This window comes from Hemitrygon akajei, chromosome 16 (genome assembly GCF_048418815.1).
Source record: "Hemitrygon akajei chromosome 16, sHemAka1.3, whole genome shotgun sequence".
Classification (NCBI taxonomy): domain Eukaryota; kingdom Metazoa; phylum Chordata; class Chondrichthyes; order Myliobatiformes; family Dasyatidae; genus Hemitrygon; species Hemitrygon akajei.
In genome coordinates this window covers 89,025,848-89,044,461 of record NC_133139.1, presented here as the reverse complement: position 1 = coordinate 89,044,461, position 18,614 = coordinate 89,025,848, and the positions used below count along the sequence as shown (strand labels likewise).

The window sequence follows — 18,614 nt, the reverse complement described above, 5'->3', positions numbered from 1 at the left end:
CCCCATAGATGACACTTATTTCAATGTGTTTGTTTACAAAGTTATCAGAAGGGAGCTGCACTTCTGACAATTCTCACGCCTGCTTCGTGTTTGCCTGTGCCAGAACCTCTGCGGTGTCCCAATTAAAGTGGTGGTTCTTCTCGATCTTCATGAACCAAGACCAGCGAAGGAGATCACGTCTCCGTACCGCCAGTTGGTGTCCCTGTATGCAAACGTGTAGAAATAGACGCCATCTAAAAACCCCGATGAGCCAAAGAAACGGGAGCCAATAGAATTCAAACGTCCACTGAAGGGGGACCAATCAGGGCCAAGGCAAGCGAACAGGGGCCAATATAAATGCAAGCACCTCCAGGGAGAAACACCAACAGCACCGCACTCGACCGCTGATGAAACGTCTGCAAGGTAATTGCCAAGATCGGCGAACACTGCAACATCAAACGTCTCAACTCATTACTAATATTCATCACCATCCTCAGTAATTAGAGTCAATACATCTCAAGTCTGGGTCTGTTGGATATACATGTTTTAGAGATAATTCTAGGGCTTCAGCCTCTGCAAATTGAGCTGTATGATTCCCTAAAGGATGCGCTTGCAACTCATGTTGTTCAAATTCAGTTTCCGATATAAACAATTTATAATCGGGGCAGAGATTATAATTGAGTGTATTTTCATTGTTGACCCATCACAGTACTATAGGTGAGAAGGGTACTCTAAAGGAAGCTGTGCTATCTTAGGTCGTAGAGAAGACGGTTTTGCATCTTCCACGACGGGCAATGATAGTAAGTCATAGCCTCAGGAACATATACCCACATATTGTCTTGTAAAAGTACAGAGCATTCTGGTTAATTGAGACATATCACAACCAGGGCACATTGGCCCAATTAAGTTGCTGCCCCAATTAGCCAAAGTTTCATAGAAATAGTGAAAAATTTATATGAAAGACAAACTACAGTTTAACAGAGTAACGAATTATGAAATACAGAATAAATTAGAACATGACCAAAACTACTAAAGTATGGTAAAACTGTGTATTAGTTCCTGATAGTTATCAACTGAGGAATTCATCTGGTGCATGCTGACGTGTTCTTTCGATTGACTGTGAGTGAACAAAATAAGCACAGACGCCTGTTACAGATAGTGGACCGCCTTCGTACAATGCTTTCAATGATAACATTTTCCAAATCTTCATTTTCATTGTAACATTCAAAATGATTGTCGATACCTTCAAATTCTTTTGTAGTGCCTAACTTGTTGAAGTGGTGAAATTGTTTCATTTTCACTCCTGACAGTTCCTGGCATCTCCAAGCCTGCACGTTTGAAATCGCAGCCGAAACAGTCTGAAATGTTTATTACTCGCCAACGATCAGTGACTGAAATCACTGTTTTTGAACATAATCAGACGTGATTTTTTTAAAAACTGTTTGCTCTAAGCACAGTGTAGTGTCTAACGGCCACATGACATGTACATGACTGATGCTAGTTAGAAAATGTTCTGCAACAGTCTCCTATTCCAATTGAGCGACATTCTTCTTGGCAATTCTTTTCTCCAGAAGAGGTTTGCCATTGCCTGCTTCTGGGAAGTGTCTTTACAAGATGGGTGATCCCAGCCATTGTCAATACTCTTCAGAGATTATGAATAAGCTCTTCTTGGGCTTTCAGCCGGGTATAGGTATTGATTTTAACTGGCGTTTTGATGACAAACTCAGCCATCTTCATCAGGGATGATGCCTAGGCATTTTTAACACAGTGGTATTTATACCTCTGCTGTCTGTCCCTCCTGATTCGTTAATACTCAAACAATCAGGTTTCCGCTGTCCCACTTCGTTTACAATCAAATTCCAGTTCTTTCGTATAGCGAGCCCTTCATCTTTGTTAAAATACTTATTCTCTAGTCTTAAATCAACGGCTTCCTTTACCAGGTGGTCTCAAAAGCCATTGGTGCAGCACAGCAGCTTTGCGCCGTCAAAGTCAGTCCCATGGCCACTGTGAATGCAATGTTCTGTTTCTCTGGGTAACCCAAACGGATACATTTTCTATGCTTTTAGAGACTGTTTCCACTGTCTGACTGATATATACTGCTCCGCATTCACAGGGAATCCTGTAAACGCCAGACATCCTGGGTCCCACGTCACCTTTGACCCACATAAGCTGTGATTTGAGTGTCCTTACAGGTTTGTGGATGGTATTAATCTAGTATTTCTTCAGGATCCTGGCAATCCTTCCAGAAGCCATGGAAATATAGGGTGGTAGCAACAGGTTTCCCCTCATTGTTAGGTTCCCTGTCTTTTTCTGTTGGCCCCCTTTAGAGATTGTCTGCCTGGTGTCAGTGATCCCATAATCAGGACTTGTGATATGCACCAGCCACTCCCATGGCTTTATGTGACCCTGAACAGGAGGCTCAGCAGATGCTACAAGGGTGACCTGCAGGCTAGCAGAGGGAAGGAGCACCTTACACTTCCTTTGGTAGAGACATATCTCTACCCTGCCACCCTAGCTTTTGACTATTTTACTCAATGTAGTTCAAAGTCATCTACGGACATTCCCTCCATTTATTTGTTTATAAATTCTTGCATATATCTGATCGAAGGATCAAGACAGGGGCACAGCTGTCGGAAACCTCTGCACTTGAGTGATCACTCTTTCAGAGAGAAAGAGAGAGAGAGACTATCAAGATGCCCAAGTGTTGGGAAAGGCAGTAGTTTTTGATAGACTCTAGATCATGGTTGTAGTGGGTGGTTGGTGCTCTTGCTGGAGCAGGTGGGGAGGAGAGGAGGAAGGTTTGGTGCTTTTGTTGCTTGTGCATGGGACATAGGGGGACTTCGGGGTTTTAACATTTTCTGTCATTCATTCTTTGGGTTTTTTCTCTCTGTTTCGTGGATGTCTACAAAGTGTAAGGTTCTCAGTTTGTATACTGTATACATTCTCTGGTATTAAATTGAACCACTGATATGGATTTCCATTCTGGTGTGGAGATGGTACCAGGATTATGGGAAATAGTAATAACAGGAATTGTTGAATATGCTTGGTGTGTATGGCAGGCCCAGAAGACCTGTACCTCCCTAGCATTCCCAGCATTGACTGCTAACGAATTGCTTCAGCATCACCGTGGTGCATACTGCCTGCAAATTCTGAATAGTCAGAGGTCCAAGATCTTGATGGGAAGTTTGTGTTAGGTGAGCTGCAGCAGCTCCCTGTATGGGTACTCTTCTTTCACTTGTTATAGTCAATCTTTTCAATAATTCTAGTCCATGTTCCTGTTCTCCGGGCTCCGTTAGCAACTGTAGGATTCGCTAGTGTGGCTGATACCTCATGTGAGCCTGGGAGGAAAACATGGTACCCCCCCCCCTTCCATCAGGATTGAGATATGGGCCACCAGGCTCTGTTACCTGAGTATGTGGTCCGCACACGGGCATCTGGTGGTTTCTATCTAAAAAGGGGCCAATGTGGTTTCTCTGGGCACAAGTTATTGCCACATTGTTGGGATCTGGCACAAATTGTGGTGGTCTGAGTCCAGCAGGTCGTACAGCGGGGTTTGGCCTGCCTAATCTACATCCGCTCTTCGATCCCTTCATCATTCCAGTCTAGGACTTGAGCAATAAAATATTCATTATGTTCAGTGTATTAGCCCGTATTTCTGATAAATTATAAATACCTTCATAATACCGACTGGCATTTGCCTGAGCCCTTACCGGAAACCAGGAGGTTGACCATTTTGTAGTGCTCGGTTGGGTGCTGTAGCACTTGTCAACAGCTCTCTGAGTTGGACTACTGATAAATAATAATTCTTTCTAAAATAATACTTTTGTTCTAATGTAACCATGTTGGGTGCCAACTGTGATTATTATTAGGCTTGCTGACCACAAAGATCTTAAGCCCTATTGGAAATAAATACTCATGAGCACTCTCACTAAAAGGAGATTATAGTGCAACTAACCAATCTTCACTTCCCACTGTGAGTTCAGCTGCCAGTACCCACTATCCAAGCGGTGAGAACCCCTCTCTCACAAGAAGATACTTCCAATTAACAAAGTAGTTTATTTATTCTCCGTGACACACAATTAAATCCAGACAACACTCTTAAAACATGTTTGAAACTTAGAGAGATATCTATCTTAAACACTTTTGAATTCAAACTGTTTCGAGATCACAAGTAATTTCAAAAACACAAGCACAATTTCTATAAACTAAAAAGACATGCCCACAATGCAGATAAACGAATTGTCCATCGCAGAAATCAAATCCAGAAGAATGTTTTCTAGTTCACCCTGTGTTTTTTACATGGTTCTTGATGTGTCCTACCCCATTCCTAATAAGCCTGAACTGCCTTCTGCATTTATCCAGCTTCTTGCTACTTGGGTAACTTCACATATGTATGATATATCCTCAAATACGGTTTATACACAAACAGTTTAAAAGCTTTTTTGAGACACAAACCCAAGCTGCCTACCATAAATGCTGTAAAGCTAAATTCCTTGAGTACATAAAACTTACAATTTATTAATACATCAGTTATTGATATACTGTGTTTGTTTCCATCTGGTCTAAACACTTCTTTGGACTAATCAACTTAGTTAGTGTTGTCTGTTTTGAACTAAACCAAATTAAATAGCCCAGTGTCTTAGACTGCACCTCTTCAGCAGTAAGATGGGAGCTATGAACCAGCAAAACTGTGGTTCCATAAGGAGCTTGTTTGCAAAGTTGTGTTTTTTTAAACTTCTAGCTGATTACTGCTTGCTATTTACATTTTAGGAACTGAAGACTGGCTCCTACTTGCAACCAGAAGCTAAACAAATACAGGGTTTGTACTCTTAAGTGGCAGCTGCTGAGTTTAGAAAGCCAAGCTTATAAAACAACCAAGAGGCCCACTGGCCCAGGAAGTGAATATCCATCACAGCAGTGGTCGATGGGATTTATTCTGGCTGGAAGTCTGTGATCAGTGCTGTTCTGCAGGGATCTCTACTGTTTGTGACATATACAGTAAACTGGATGATGACAGATGTAGATGGTTGAGTTAGTAAATCAGTTTGCAGGTGATACCAAGACTGGTGGTGTAGTGGAGAGCGTAGAAGACTGGCAAACGGTACAGTGGGATCTAGGTCAGCTGCAGATATGGGCGGAGAAATGGCAGATGGAGCTTCACTGTGCCAAATGTGAAGTGCTGTACTCTGGGAGATCAAATGTAAAGAGACAATACACTGTCAATGGCAAAAACATAACACTGTTCCTGAGCAGAGGAATCTTGCAGGCAGAAAGGAATAGTTCAGTTGGCACATATTACGAAGTTAACCAGTTCAACACAACATTGTGGGCCAACAGGCCTGTTCCTGTGCTGTACTGTTCTATGTTCACTGTCAATGCAACCCTATCCCAGCCTGTAACCCACAATCTCTACTTTCTCATTAATTCAGGCACTCAACTGCAAATTAGGGGCAATCTATCGGTTAACTAATTGCCAAATATCTTTGGGATGTAGGAGAAACCGAAGAGGGCGCAAATTCCACATGGAGAGCATCAGAGGTCAGAACTGAACGAGGGACTCTGGTATCGTGAGACGGTGGTTCCACACACTGAATCACTCTGCTGCCAAAAGCAATGGTGTCTGCCCCTCGCTGAGGTGCCAGGGCACTGCTGAGTCCTCAGGAGCTGCTGCTTGTTGGGACTGCAGGCAGAATCAGAATTGAGTTTAATATCACTGGCATGAGTCGTGGAATTTGTCTTTGCGGCAACAGTACATGGTACATAATACTAGAGAAAAAAGGTGATTACAGGAAGTATTATATATATATATAAAATGTCTGGGAGAGGTGCTAAGACGTGCTGAGTGAAATGCACTCCCCAATGCACTGTGCCTCAGCTCCAAGTCAGAGAGTTGCCAGTTCAAATCCCACTACAGAGACACAGGTACAAATTATGGGGATGATGTTGTCAGGGAGGTTCGTAAGACAGTGCTGCTCAGGCAGAGAGACAGTACTGAGGGAGTGTCACACTGTCAGAGGGACGGTACTGAGGGAGTGTCACACTGTCGGAGGGACGGTACTGAGGGAGTGTCACACTGTCGGAGGGACGGTACTGAGGGAGTGTCACACTGTCAGAGGGACAGTACTGAGGGAGTGTCTCACTGTCACAGGGACGGTACTGAGGGACTGTCTCACTGTCAGAGGGACAGTACTGAGGGAGTGTCACACTGTCGGAGGGACAGTACTGAGGGAGTGTCACACTGTCGGAGGGACGGTACTGAGGGAGTGTCACACTGTCGGAGGGACGGTACTGAGGGAGTGTCACATGTCAGAGGGACAGTACTGAGGGAGTGTCTCACTGTCACAGGGACGGTACTGAGGGACTGTCTCACTGTCAGAGGGACAGTACTGAGGGAGTGTCACACTGTTGGAGGGACAGTACTGAGGGAGTGTCTCACTGTCACAGGGACGGTACTGAGGGACTGTCTCACTGTCAGAGGGACAGTACTGAGGGAGTGTCACACTGTCAGAGGGACAGTACTGAGGGAGTATCACTGTCAGAGGGACAGTACTGAGGGAGTGTCTCACTGTCACAGGGACGGTACTGAGGGACTGTCTCACTGTCAGAGGGACAGTACTGAGGGAGTGTCACACTGTCAGAGGGACAGTACTGAGGGAGTGTCACTGTCAGAGGGACAGTACTGAGGGAGTGTCACACTGTCGGAGGGACGGTACTGAGGGAGTGTCACACTGCCGGAGGGACAGTACTGAGGGAGTGTCTCACTGTCAGAGGGACGGTACTGAGGGAGTGTCACACTGTCGAAGGGACGGTACTGAGGGAGTGTCTCACTGTCGGAGGGACGGTACTGAGGGAGTGTCTCACTGTCGGAGGGACGGTACTGAGGGAGTGTCACACTGTCGGAGGGACAGTACTGAGGGAGTGTCTCACTGTCACAGGGACGGTACTGAGGGACTGTCTCACTGTCAGAGGGACAGTACTGAGGGAGTGTCACACTGTCAGAGGGACAGTACTGAGGGAGTGTCACTGTCAGAGGGACAGTACTGAGGGAGTGTCACACTGTCAGAGGGACGGTACTGAGGGAGTGTCACACTGCCGGAGGGACAGTACTGAGGGAGTGTCTCACTGTCAGAGGGACGGTACTGAGGGAGTGTCACACTGTCGAAGGGACGGTACTGAGGGAGTGTCTCACTGTCGGAGGGACGGTACTGAGGGAGTGTCTCACTGTCGGAGGGACGGTACTGAGGGAGTGTCACACTGTCGGAGGGACAGTACTGAGGGAGTGTCTCACTGTCGGAGGGACGGTACTGAGGGAGTGTCACACTGTCGGAGGGACGGTATTGAGGGAGTGTCTCACTGTCAGAGGGACAGTACTGAGGGAATGTCACTGTCAGAGGGACAGTACTGAGGGAGTGTCACTGTCAGAGGGACAGTACTGAGGGAGTGTCTCACTGTCAGAGGGACAGTACTAAAAAAATGTCGCACTGTCAGAGGGACGGTACTGAGGGAGTGTCTCACTGTCGGAGGGACAGTACTGAGGGAATGTCTCACTGTCGGAGGGACAGTACTGAGGGAGTGTCACACTGTCAGAGGAACAGTACTGAGAGAGTGTCTCACTGTCGGAGGGACAGTACTGAGGGAATGTCTCACTGTCGGAGGGACAGTACTGAGGGAGTGTCACACTGTCGGACAGTACTGAGGGAGTGTCTCACTGACAGAGGGACAGTACTGAGGGAGTGTCACACTGTCAGAGGGACGGTACTGAGGGAGTGTCCCAGTGTCGGAGGGACGGTACTGAGGGAGTGTCTCACTGTCAGAGGGACAGTACTGAGGGAGTGTCTCGCTGGCGGAGGGACAGTACTGAGGGAGTGTCTCACTGTCAGAGGGACAGTACTGAGGGAGTGTCTCACTGTCAGAGGGACGGTACTGAGGGAGTGTCACACTGCCGGAGGGACAGTACTGAGGGTGTGTCTCACTGTCAGAGGGACGGTACTGAGGGAGTGTCACTGTCAGAGGGACGGTACTGAGGGAGTGTCACACTGTCGGAGGGACGGTACTGAGGGAGTGTCTCACTGTCAGAGGGACGGTACTGAGGGAGTGTCACACTGTCGGAGGGACAGTACTGAGGGAGTGTCTCACTGTCGGAGGGACGGTACTGAGGGAGTGTCACACTGTCGGAGGGACGGTATTGAGGGAGTGTCTCACTGTCAGAGGGACAGTACTGAGGGAGTGTCTCACTGTCAGAGGGACAGTACTGAGGGAGTGTCTCACTGTCAGAGGGACAGTACTGAGGGAGTGCCTCACTGTCACAGGGACAGTACTGAGGGAGTGTCTCACTGTCAGAGGGACAGTACTAAAAAAATGTCGCACTGTCAGAGGGACGGTACTGAGGGAGTGTCTCACTGTCGGAGGGACAGTACTGAGGGAATGTCTCACTGTCGGAGGGACAGTACTGAGGGAGTGTCACACTGTCGGACAGTACTGAGGGAGTGTCTCACTGTCAGAGGGACAGTACTGAGGGAGTGTCACACTGTCAGAGGGACGGTACTGAGGGAGTGTCTCACTGTCGGAGGGACGGTACTGAGGGAGTGTCCCAGTGTCGGAGGGACAGTACTGAGGGAGTGTCTCACTGTCGGAGGGACAGTACTGAGGGAGTGTCTCACTGTCAGAGGGACAGTACTGAGGGAGTGTCACACTGTCAGAGGGACGGTACTGAGGGAGTGTCTCACTGTCGGAGGGACGGTACTGAGGGAGTGTCCCAGTGTCGGAGGGACGGTACTGAGGGAGTGTCTCACTGTCAGAGGGACGGTACTGAGGGAGTGCCGCACTGTCAGAGGGACGGTACTGAGGGAGTGTCTCACTGTCAGAGGGACAGCACTGAGGGAGTGTCTCACTGTCAGAGGGACGGTACTGAGGGAGTGTCACACCGTCGGAGGGACGGTACTGAGGGAGTGTCACCGTCAGAGGGACGGTACTAAAAAAATGTCGCACTGTCAGAGGGGCAGTACTGAGGGAGTGTCACACTGTCGGACAGTACTGAGGGAGTGTCTCACTGTCAGAGGGACAGTACTGAGGGAGTGTCACACTGTCAGAGGGACGGTACTGAGGGAGTGTCTCACTGTCGGAGGGACGGTACTGAGGGAGTGTCCCAGTGTCGGAGGGACGGTACTGAGGGAGTGTCTCACTGTCAGAGGGACGGTACTGAGGGAGTGTCACTGTCAGAGGGACGGTACTGAGGGAGTGTCTCACTGTCAGAGGGACAGTACTGAGGGAGGGTCACACTGTCGGAGGGACAGTACTGAGGGAGTGTCTCACTGTCAGAGGGACAGTACTGAGGGAGTGTCTCACTGTCAGAGGGACGGTACTGAGGGAGTGTCACACTGTCAGAGGGAGAGTACTGAGAGAGTGTCTCACTGTCAGAGAGACGGTACTGAGGGAGGGTCACACTGTCGGAGGGACGGTACTGAGGGAGTGTCTCACTGTGAGAGGGACAGTACTGAGGGAGTGTCACACTGTCGGAGGGACAGTACTGAGGGAGTGTCTCACTGTCGGAGGGACAGTACTGAGGGAGTGTCGGACTGATGGAGGTACAGAGGTGACGGAGTGGCAGTTCTCTCTGAAAAATCTGATAAATAATATAATTTATTTTGGATGATTGTGCAGTGTTCTCTAAAGTGAGAAGTTGTCACCCGGATGTGAAGGAGTGCTCCTTGCATTGCCAGCTCCTGGTGTAAATGTCAGAGAATTTGTGGGCAGGGTAAGGGAGTATGTGAAAGTGTCTGTTCTGCATGTTGTAATCCCAGTGACTGTTCACAGATGGAGAATCACTTTACTTCCACTTTTAGCTGTGACCACTGCTCGACTGAATGTAAACAATCCCAGCACTGACGTTTCAAAATGTCATGCAGGCAGAATGAGAGGGGCTAACCCAGCAAATGTGCCTGCAGTTTAACTCTGGTCACACCAGTAGCCGTGGTGATTTTTCAAGGCCTCGTCCACTGTGTTGTCGTGTTCAAGTGGTGAATTTGGTTTACAAATTTCTTTCTCTCAACCTGGAACTTCCCAGATCTACGTCTTTGCACACAGGAGCAGAGTGGGATGTAGTAATCGTGTTTTCATACGGTGACACAGATAGTAGGGCCACTACCTCATGGTTCCAGTGACTGAGGTCCAACCTTGACCTCCAGTGCCGTCGTTACAGAGTTTGCACTTTCTAATTTTGATCATGTGGATTTGGCCTGGTTTCTCTGGGTTTCCTCCAATTCCCCGAAACCGTACAGGTTGGTAGGTCAATTAACCACAGTAAATCGTCCGTCGTGTGGAGGTGAGTGGGCGGATCCAGGATGAGCTGTTGAAGGTGTGGGAAGGATAAAATGGGATCACTGTATAGGGGTGCTCCCGGTGTGGGCTCCTGTGAATCGGTGAGACCCGGCGTCGATTGGGGGACAACTTTGCCGAGCACCTTTGCGTCATCTGCACCAAACAGCAGACCACCCATTTCAATTCTACTCCCCATTCCCATTGCTCCATGTCAGTCCGTGACCTCCTCCGCTGCCGCGATGAGGCCACGCTCCAGATGTGGCTTCACCTCATATCATAAGCAACACCTCGCTTGTGTTCCGTCTGGGCAGCCTCCAACCTGATGACATGAACATCGATTTCTCAAACCTCTGGTAATTCCCTCCCTCTCCTCTCCTTTACCATTAACCGTTCTGGTCTCCCTCTCACACCTTCTTACCTGCCCACCTCCTCCCTCTGGTGCTCCTCCCCTTCCCTTTCTTCCATGGTCTTCTGTCCTCTCCTCTCAGATTCCCTGTTATCCAGCTCTTTATCTCTCTCAACAACTAATTTCCCAGCTCGTTGCTTCACCCCCCTCCCGGTTTCACCTGTCACCTGCCACCTTGTACTTCCTCCTCCCCTTCCCCCTCCCACCTTCATATTCTGACTTCATCCCCCTTCCTTTCCAGCCCTGATAAAGGGTCTCAGCCCGAAACATCAACTGTTTATCCCCACCCACAGGTGCTGCCTGGCCCGCTGAGCGCCCCGGCACATTGCTCTGGATGTCCAGCATCTGCAGTATCTCATGTCTCTGTGTATGGGTGTTTGACAGTCGGCGTAGATCCTGAGGATCAAAGATACTGTTGCCATGCTGAAGGACTCTCTGGTATACCACAGCAACTTGTTGAACAGCTGGCGGATTCTGGAGAGGCTGTTACAAAAATGTTTCTGGAATATTGGGGCAGCACGGTAGCGTAGTGGTTAGCACAGTGTTTTACGGTACAGGTGACCCGGGTTCAATTCCCGCCATTGCCTGTAAGGAGTTTGTACATGCTCCCTGTGACTGTGTGGGTTTCCTCCGGGTGCTCCAGTTTGGTCTCACATTCCAAAAACGTGCCTGTTGGTCAGTTAACTGGTCATTGTAAATTGTAATTTGGGGGATTGCTGGGCGGTACGGCACAAAGGGCTTACTCCTCGCTTTACGCCAATCAATCAATGAGACACCAAATGGAAGATGGACGGGCGAATGGGAACTCAAACCAATGTCACCAGCTCGAAACAGTAACCGTCACACACAGATTGGATCAGATGTTATGTCTCAAGGCTGGATTATCACCTCCCACTACGTTCTCAAGCCCCGGTGTATCTCCAGTCCATGGTGCCGTGATGGTGGGGAGGGAGTTCTGGCACCGTGGTGCTGGGAGCACGGCAGCAAGAGGATGCAGATCCAGGCACCGCGCTGGGCTTGATCGGTCAACAATGGAGGCACGGCCCCAGTGACCCAGAGGAGAATCACCTGCTCACCAGTGAAGTAGGAGAGATAGATAATCCCCCCAGACAGGTGGTCTCTGAGGAAACATCTGCGTCTGCCACTGGCATGTTTGTGATCCTGCAAATTCTGGGATTTTCTCAGGATTTATAAATATACAATATATATGGAAGCAGTTACCTTTGGACTGAGGGATCATGAATAACAATGAGGTTCGAAGGACATAAGCACAAGAAGTTCCTTTTGAAGTGTCTCCGTCTGAAATGTTGACACTGATTCACATCGATGCTGCCTGACCTGCGGAGTTCCTCCAGTACTTTGTGTGCGTTGAGAGTGGGAATTTGCCACCCATCATCATCTGTGCCCAAACATCGACTGGGTCTTTCTGGATGCTGGCATGGCTTGCGTCATTTGCTGAGGAATTGCAAGTGGAACAGAGCATTGTGCCATTCAGTCACCTGTCCATTCACCCCCTCCCTCACCTCCATTTGGGGCTGCAAACAGTCCTTCCAGGTGAGGCAAATCTGTGGGGGGTCATCTACTGTATCCAGGGCTTCTGATGCAACTCCACTACATTAGTGAGACTTGACTTAGATTGGGGGTGTCAGGACACTGGAGCAGGGATCCAATCGCAGACCCAGTACTGTGCACACGGTGATATAGATGAGTAACAAATCCCGAGGTGCAAACAAAGTCGATGTCAAAGTTCAGGCAGAGATCAAAACATCCAGAGAAATCCAAAAACCAGAATCAGGAAACAAGCAGAGTTAATATTCAGATACAAATACGGGAAAGGCTCAGGAAAACTCACTGACACAATCTGGCAACAGACGGATGAAAACACGGGACTGAAATACATGGAGCAATGAACAGAGGCAGATGATAGGTGGAGCACAATGAGACACAGGTGGCAGCAATACAGGTAATAATGAGAAACAGGTGAGAGACGGATAGTCAGTAATACAGGGGCCGGAGTAGAGCAGGAGCACGTGGGAATACAAAATCACAGACTGACGGCCAGAGGGAAAGCACACCAAAAGACAGAGTTCAACTGGAGGTACTGACGGGGGACCACTTCGTCAAGCACCTTTGCTCCATCCACAACAAGTGGGATTTCCAGGTGGCCAACCATTTTAATTCCACCTCACATTCTCAGTCCAAGACCTCCTCTTCTGCCGTGGTGAGGCCATTCTCAGGCTTGAGGGACAACACCTCATATTCCATCTGTGTAGTCTCCAACCTGATGGCATGAGCATCGATTTCTCAAACTTCCAGTAATTTCCCCCCTCCCCTTCCCTCTTCTTCCATTCCCCATTTGCTCCCCTCTCACCGCTCCTCTTCTCCTCACCTGTCTATCACCTCCCCCAGCGCTCCTCCTCCCCTTTCTCCCACGGTCCACTCTCCTCCCCTATCAGACTCCTTCTTTGCCAGCCCTTTACCTTTCCTACCTCTCACCTCCCAGCTTCCCACTCCCTCCCTGTCCCACCCATCTGGCTTCACCTATCACCTTCTAGCTTGTACTCCTTCCCCTCCTCACTCCTTCTTACTTCTTCGCCCTTCCTTTCCAGTCCTGTTGAAGGATTTCAGCTCAAAACATCAGTTGCTTATTCCTCTCCACAGATGCTGCCTGACCTGCTGAGTTCCTCCAGCATTTTGTGTGTGTGTGTATTACTCTGGATTTCCAGCATCTGTAGAATCTCTTGTGTTTGTGTTCATCCCTTTCTTCCTGTTTCCCTGTAAACCCTTACTGCCTCCCTCAGTGCTAGCAATCTCCCTCTAACGCATGTCATCAGCTGTGAAGAAGTTGCTCTGTGCGTGAGCTCAGACAAAAGTAGAATTAATTCAAGAACTAATGTCCATTTTACATTCATGAAGCGGGGAATGGACGGTACCCAAATCGTTCGATTGTTCGTTATGTGCTGTGTCGTGTGAGGAGCTCCTTCGCTCTGCTGGCCTGCAGGTCATCCCTGGACAAGGTGTAGCACCTGCTTAGAACCCCTGCCCACCTCCAGATCAGGGTCGTGTGAAGCCATGGGAGCAGGTAGTGGATGGTCATATGAGCAGCCGGTGCAGACCACAAGTCCTGGTTATGTGACCACTGATGCCGAAAAGACAATATCTGAAGAGTATTGATAATGGCCGGAGTCTCCTATCTTGTAAAGACACTGCCAGGAGAAGGCAATGACAAACCTCTTCTAGGAAAAATTTGCCAAGAACATTTGTGGTCGTAGGACCATAATGCCCACGTAAGCCAATAGGAAGCATGAAAATATTCTAAGGGTTGCCATGGACTCAGTGGGGTGAATGGCAGGGAGAAAATAAGAGAAATTGAGACAGGGTTTCGACCAAAAAAGTCGACATACTGTCTTTCTTCTCTCCCACCCCCGATATTGCTCTATGTACAGAATTCCTCAGATTGCAGTTTCTCCATATTCCATCATCTGAGGCAGCGGCGCCACCAAATGGCAATCCCTGGTCATTGCAGCAACTGCAGATCTTCTCTCATTCATGGCGATTGCAGCCAGTCTGATGAGGGTCGAGTACCCATGTTCAGGCCTTTGGCAGATAAGATTTTGTTTTAAAACAGCAGCAGACATTCTGTGAGATTAAAATAATGCTGCAGGTTCTGGAAATCTGAGAGGTAAGCTCAAAATGCTGCAAATTATAATCACAAGAGATTCTGAATGTGCTGGAAATATTGAGTGATGCATGTGCGCCCACACACACACGAAAATGTGAAAGTTTGTAATTGGAAAGGCTGGGTGAAATAGAATCTGGTTTATTCTGGGATAATGTATTCCTATGTAGAGAGAGCCTTTCCTTACAGAAGAAACTAGATTTGTAAGTCAAAGATATGAACCCCAAAGGATCAAAGGGGTCATAGTAAAGGTTAACAAGTCAAACCTTTATAAATTACTGAATCACATTGAAGAATATGCAGACTTGGTTTAATTTGCCATCGTATTCGGTACTGATCACAAGACTAGAACTAGAGGTCATAGGTTTAGGGTGAAAGGTGAAATTTTTAAGGGGAATCTGAGGGGGACTTCTTCCTTTGCAGGGTGGTGTAAGTGTGGAACGAGCTGCCAGCAGAATTGGTGGACGCGGGTTCAACTGGAACATTTAAGAAAAGCTTCGATAGGTACACGATGAGAGGGGTTTGGTCCCGGTGTAGGTAGACCCAACCAGGCACAGGTGAGAAGGGTTGAAGGACCTGTATCTGTATCTATGACATCCAGTACCTGTACTGTACTGTTGTAGAGTCACAGAAAAGTACAGCACACCCTTCGGCCCATCTAGTCCGTGCTGAGTCATATACACTGTCTACTCCCATCGAACTGTTTGTGTTCACCAGGCTGATATCTATTGGCTTTGTTGACAACCATTGTAGCCTAACAGGTTCTGGTAATGTAAGGGTAATTCTGGGGCATAGAAACCAGGACTATTGATTGAGGGACATGGGTTCAAATCCCACCACACAGCGGGAAAGTTTATTTATACAGTGTGCAAATGGCCCTTTCGGCCCAACGAGCCACAATAGCCTCTTTCAAAGACCTCTTTCAGAGTCGATGCCTCCAGAAGACATGGTACATCATTAAAGACCCCTCACACTCTCTCCATAAACTGTTCTTCTGCCATCAGGCAAACGTTACAGGAGCATCAAAACAAAAACCACAAGGCTACTAGACAGCTTCCTCCCACAGGCAGTCAGACTGCTAAATAGCTGCTCTACCTGACTCTGCTTTGGACACTTTTAACTTGCACTGGACACTTATAACTTGATTTTAACCGACATGTGGCTGTTGTGTTTTACTATTTATTGTTGTGTTTACTATTTGTTGCATTTGTTATACTATGATTGCATTTGCCCCTGGTAAATGCTGGCTCATTCTGCCCTGCAGGGCTGATGTATGGTTGGAATAACAACAAAGTTTTTGAATCTTGAATCTAGCCAGTAACCCACCTATTTAACTCTAATCTAATCACAGGACAACTCACAACGACCAATTAACCTACCAACTGGTAGTTCTTTGGACTGCAGGAGGAAACTGGAGCACCCAAAGGAAACATGCAGGCACACGGAGAATGTACAAACTCCTTATGCGGGCATCGGAATTAACCTCCAAACTCCAGAAAGCCCTGAGCTGTAATAGCGTTGCATTAAACATTACGCGCCATGGCGCCCGAGTATGAACGTACATTTAGCGAGGGGGCTTTGGTAATCACAGAATTATTGGGTTGCTGAGAAGCAATCCTGCCATCCTTACACAATATGTCGAGCAGAGGCTGACAGCTTCAGGGACACAGGTTCAATCCTGACCCCAGGTGCTGTCTATGTGGAGTTTGCATGTTTTCCCTGTGACCATGTGGGTTTCCTGTGGGTCCTCCAGTTTCCTCCACCTCCTGAAGACCTGGGTATGTGGAATGTTAATTGGCGGCTAGGAATTGCCCTTACAGTGTGGGTGTGTGGAAGAATCTTGGGGCATTTCAATATGGAAGTGTGTAAGCGGATGGTTGATGTTGTTACGCACACTTGGTGGGCCAGTTTCAAGATACCAAGTTCGAAGTAAATTTATTACCAAAGTACATATATGTCATCATACACTACCCTGAGATTTATGTTCTCACTGGCATTTGCAGTAGAACAAAGTAATACAGTATAATCAATGAAAATCTACACACTAAGACTGACAAGCAACCAATGGGAAAAAGGAGACAAACTGCAAATACCATAAATAAATACCTGTAAATAGATCGATAATCAATCAATAATCAGTCAATAAATAAATAAGAACAGAGAGCATGAGTTGTGGAGTCCTTGAAAGTGAGCCCTAGGTTGTATTCAGTGATCAGTTCTGATAGGTTTTGTGACTAATTCGAAGAAAGGCACGGGACTTCGGGAATCGGGGGATAATTTTGTCTCTACTTTAAGCGAAGCAAGCACATACTTGATGCAATTAACGTATTTTGTGTAGAACCTCTAATGAATTACTTAAACATACAAAAATGCTGAATCAGACAATATATAAGAAAGATTACCCAAACATGAAATACACAACGAGTTCAGTGTTAAGATGAGTGAAGTTGTCTGCACTGCTCCAGGAGCCTGATGGTTGCAGGGTATTAACTGTTCCTGAACCTGCTGGTGTGGGACCTAAGGCTCCTGTACCTCCTGCCTGATGGCCAAAGCAAGAAGAGAGTATGGCCTGTATGGTGGGGGTCCCTGATGATGGATGATGCATTTTTTTGTGGCTCCATGATTGAATTTCTGTGCCTCTATAATTATATGTGACTCCAAAGCCACCGTTATTATTGATGGATAGTGAATAAAGGACAGAAGATAAACGGTGGCATTTATCCTGAAAGCAGCCGGTGGTGTAGTGGGATCCACATCAGACTTTGAGGCGAGTGGTCCTGGGTTCAAATCCGGCCGGCTCCTTGCACACTTCCCATCTGTGCTGGGCTGAGCGTCGAGCTAGCAACTCAGCCTCGAAAAAAACAGGCAAAAAATGAGCAGGAAAGAGCAACATCCTGAATATGGTTTAAAAGCACATTTGGCTGGGTGTGAAATCTTCTCGATCCTTCTATAAAAGTTATTTATGTCTCATTTCTCTCCAAACCCTCTGCTCATTCCTCCCAGGAGATCCTCCGATCGGGGGACACGAATCAGGACGGACAGCTGAACCTGACTGAGTTCACGGAGTACCTGCGGCAACACGAGAGGAAGCTCAAGCTGATGTTTAAGAGCCTTGACCAGAACAATGATGGTATTTATGACACCAACTGCTCTCAGCAGCTCCAGTTAACCATAGAGTCAGAGGGAGATACAGCATAGAACCAGGGCCTTTCGTCCACTGAGTCCGTGTGGACCACAAACCAATGACACTAATCTGTGCTTCTACTAACTTTCCATTCCCCCTATTCTGATACCTCCCACCTGCTCTAGGGGCAGTTTAGGCTGATCAATTAAAACCATAAGATATAGGAGCAGAATTAGGCCATTTGGCCCATTGAGTCTGCTCCATTATTTCATCACGACACATCCATTTTCCCTCTCAGTCTCAATCTCCTGCCTTCTTCTCGTATCCCTTCATGCCCTGACTAATCAAGAATTTATCAGCCTCTGCCTTAAATATACCCAATGACTTTGCCTTCATAGCCACCTGTGGCAACAAATTTCACTCTCTGGCTAAAGAAATTCCTCCTCATCTCCATTCTAAAAGGACGCCCCTCTATTCTGAGGCTCTGTCCTCTGATCTTAGACTCCCTCACCACAGGAAACATCCTCACCAAATCTACTGTATCGAGGCCTTTCAATATTTGATAGGTTTCAATGAGTTTTCCCCCTCATTCTTCTGAATTCCAGTAATACAGACCCAGAGCCATCAAACACTCCTCATATGACAAGCCATTCAACCCTGGAATCATTTTTGTGAAGCTCCTTTGAACCCTCTCCAGTGTCAGCACATCCTTTCTTAGGTAAGGAGCCCAAAATTGCTCAGAATATTCATCGTGAGGCCTCACCAGTGCTTCATAAAGCCTCAACATTATATCCTTGCTTTAACCCGCTGGCCTGTCTGTCTTTGGGGAGGAAACAGGATTATCTGCAAAGGGAGAACATGCAATGTCCACAAAGACAGCAGCCAAGGTCAGGATTCTAAGATGGTGACGTGAATCACTGTCCAGAGTTAGTTGTTCTTTAGGTTTTGTTTCGGTCTGTAGAGATAGTTTTGGGGACAGGGAGGGGAGTTAGGGTTTAGAGAGGGGGATGTGGGGGAATTAGAGGTCAGGCCAGAGTCTAAGTCTTTACTCCATGCACCCCACATACAATCTCTTCTCCCTCCTGACAATAAAAAAGTGACTTGACTTG

General features: G+C 47.6%; 1 protein-coding gene across 1 annotated transcript in view; it reads left to right on the top strand.

The window, feature by feature from the left end:
- LOC140740276 (mitochondrial adenyl nucleotide antiporter SLC25A24-like) overlaps nucleotides 1–18,614 on the top strand; it is a 60,461-nt gene that overhangs the window by 2,579 nt on the left and 39,268 nt on the right. The window contains exon 2 of the mRNA XM_073069406.1: nucleotides 17,385–17,511. Coding sequence (XP_072925507.1) covers nucleotides 17,385–17,511 — 127 coding nt within the window. The remainder of the gene's footprint in view (nucleotides 1–17,384; nucleotides 17,512–18,614) is intronic.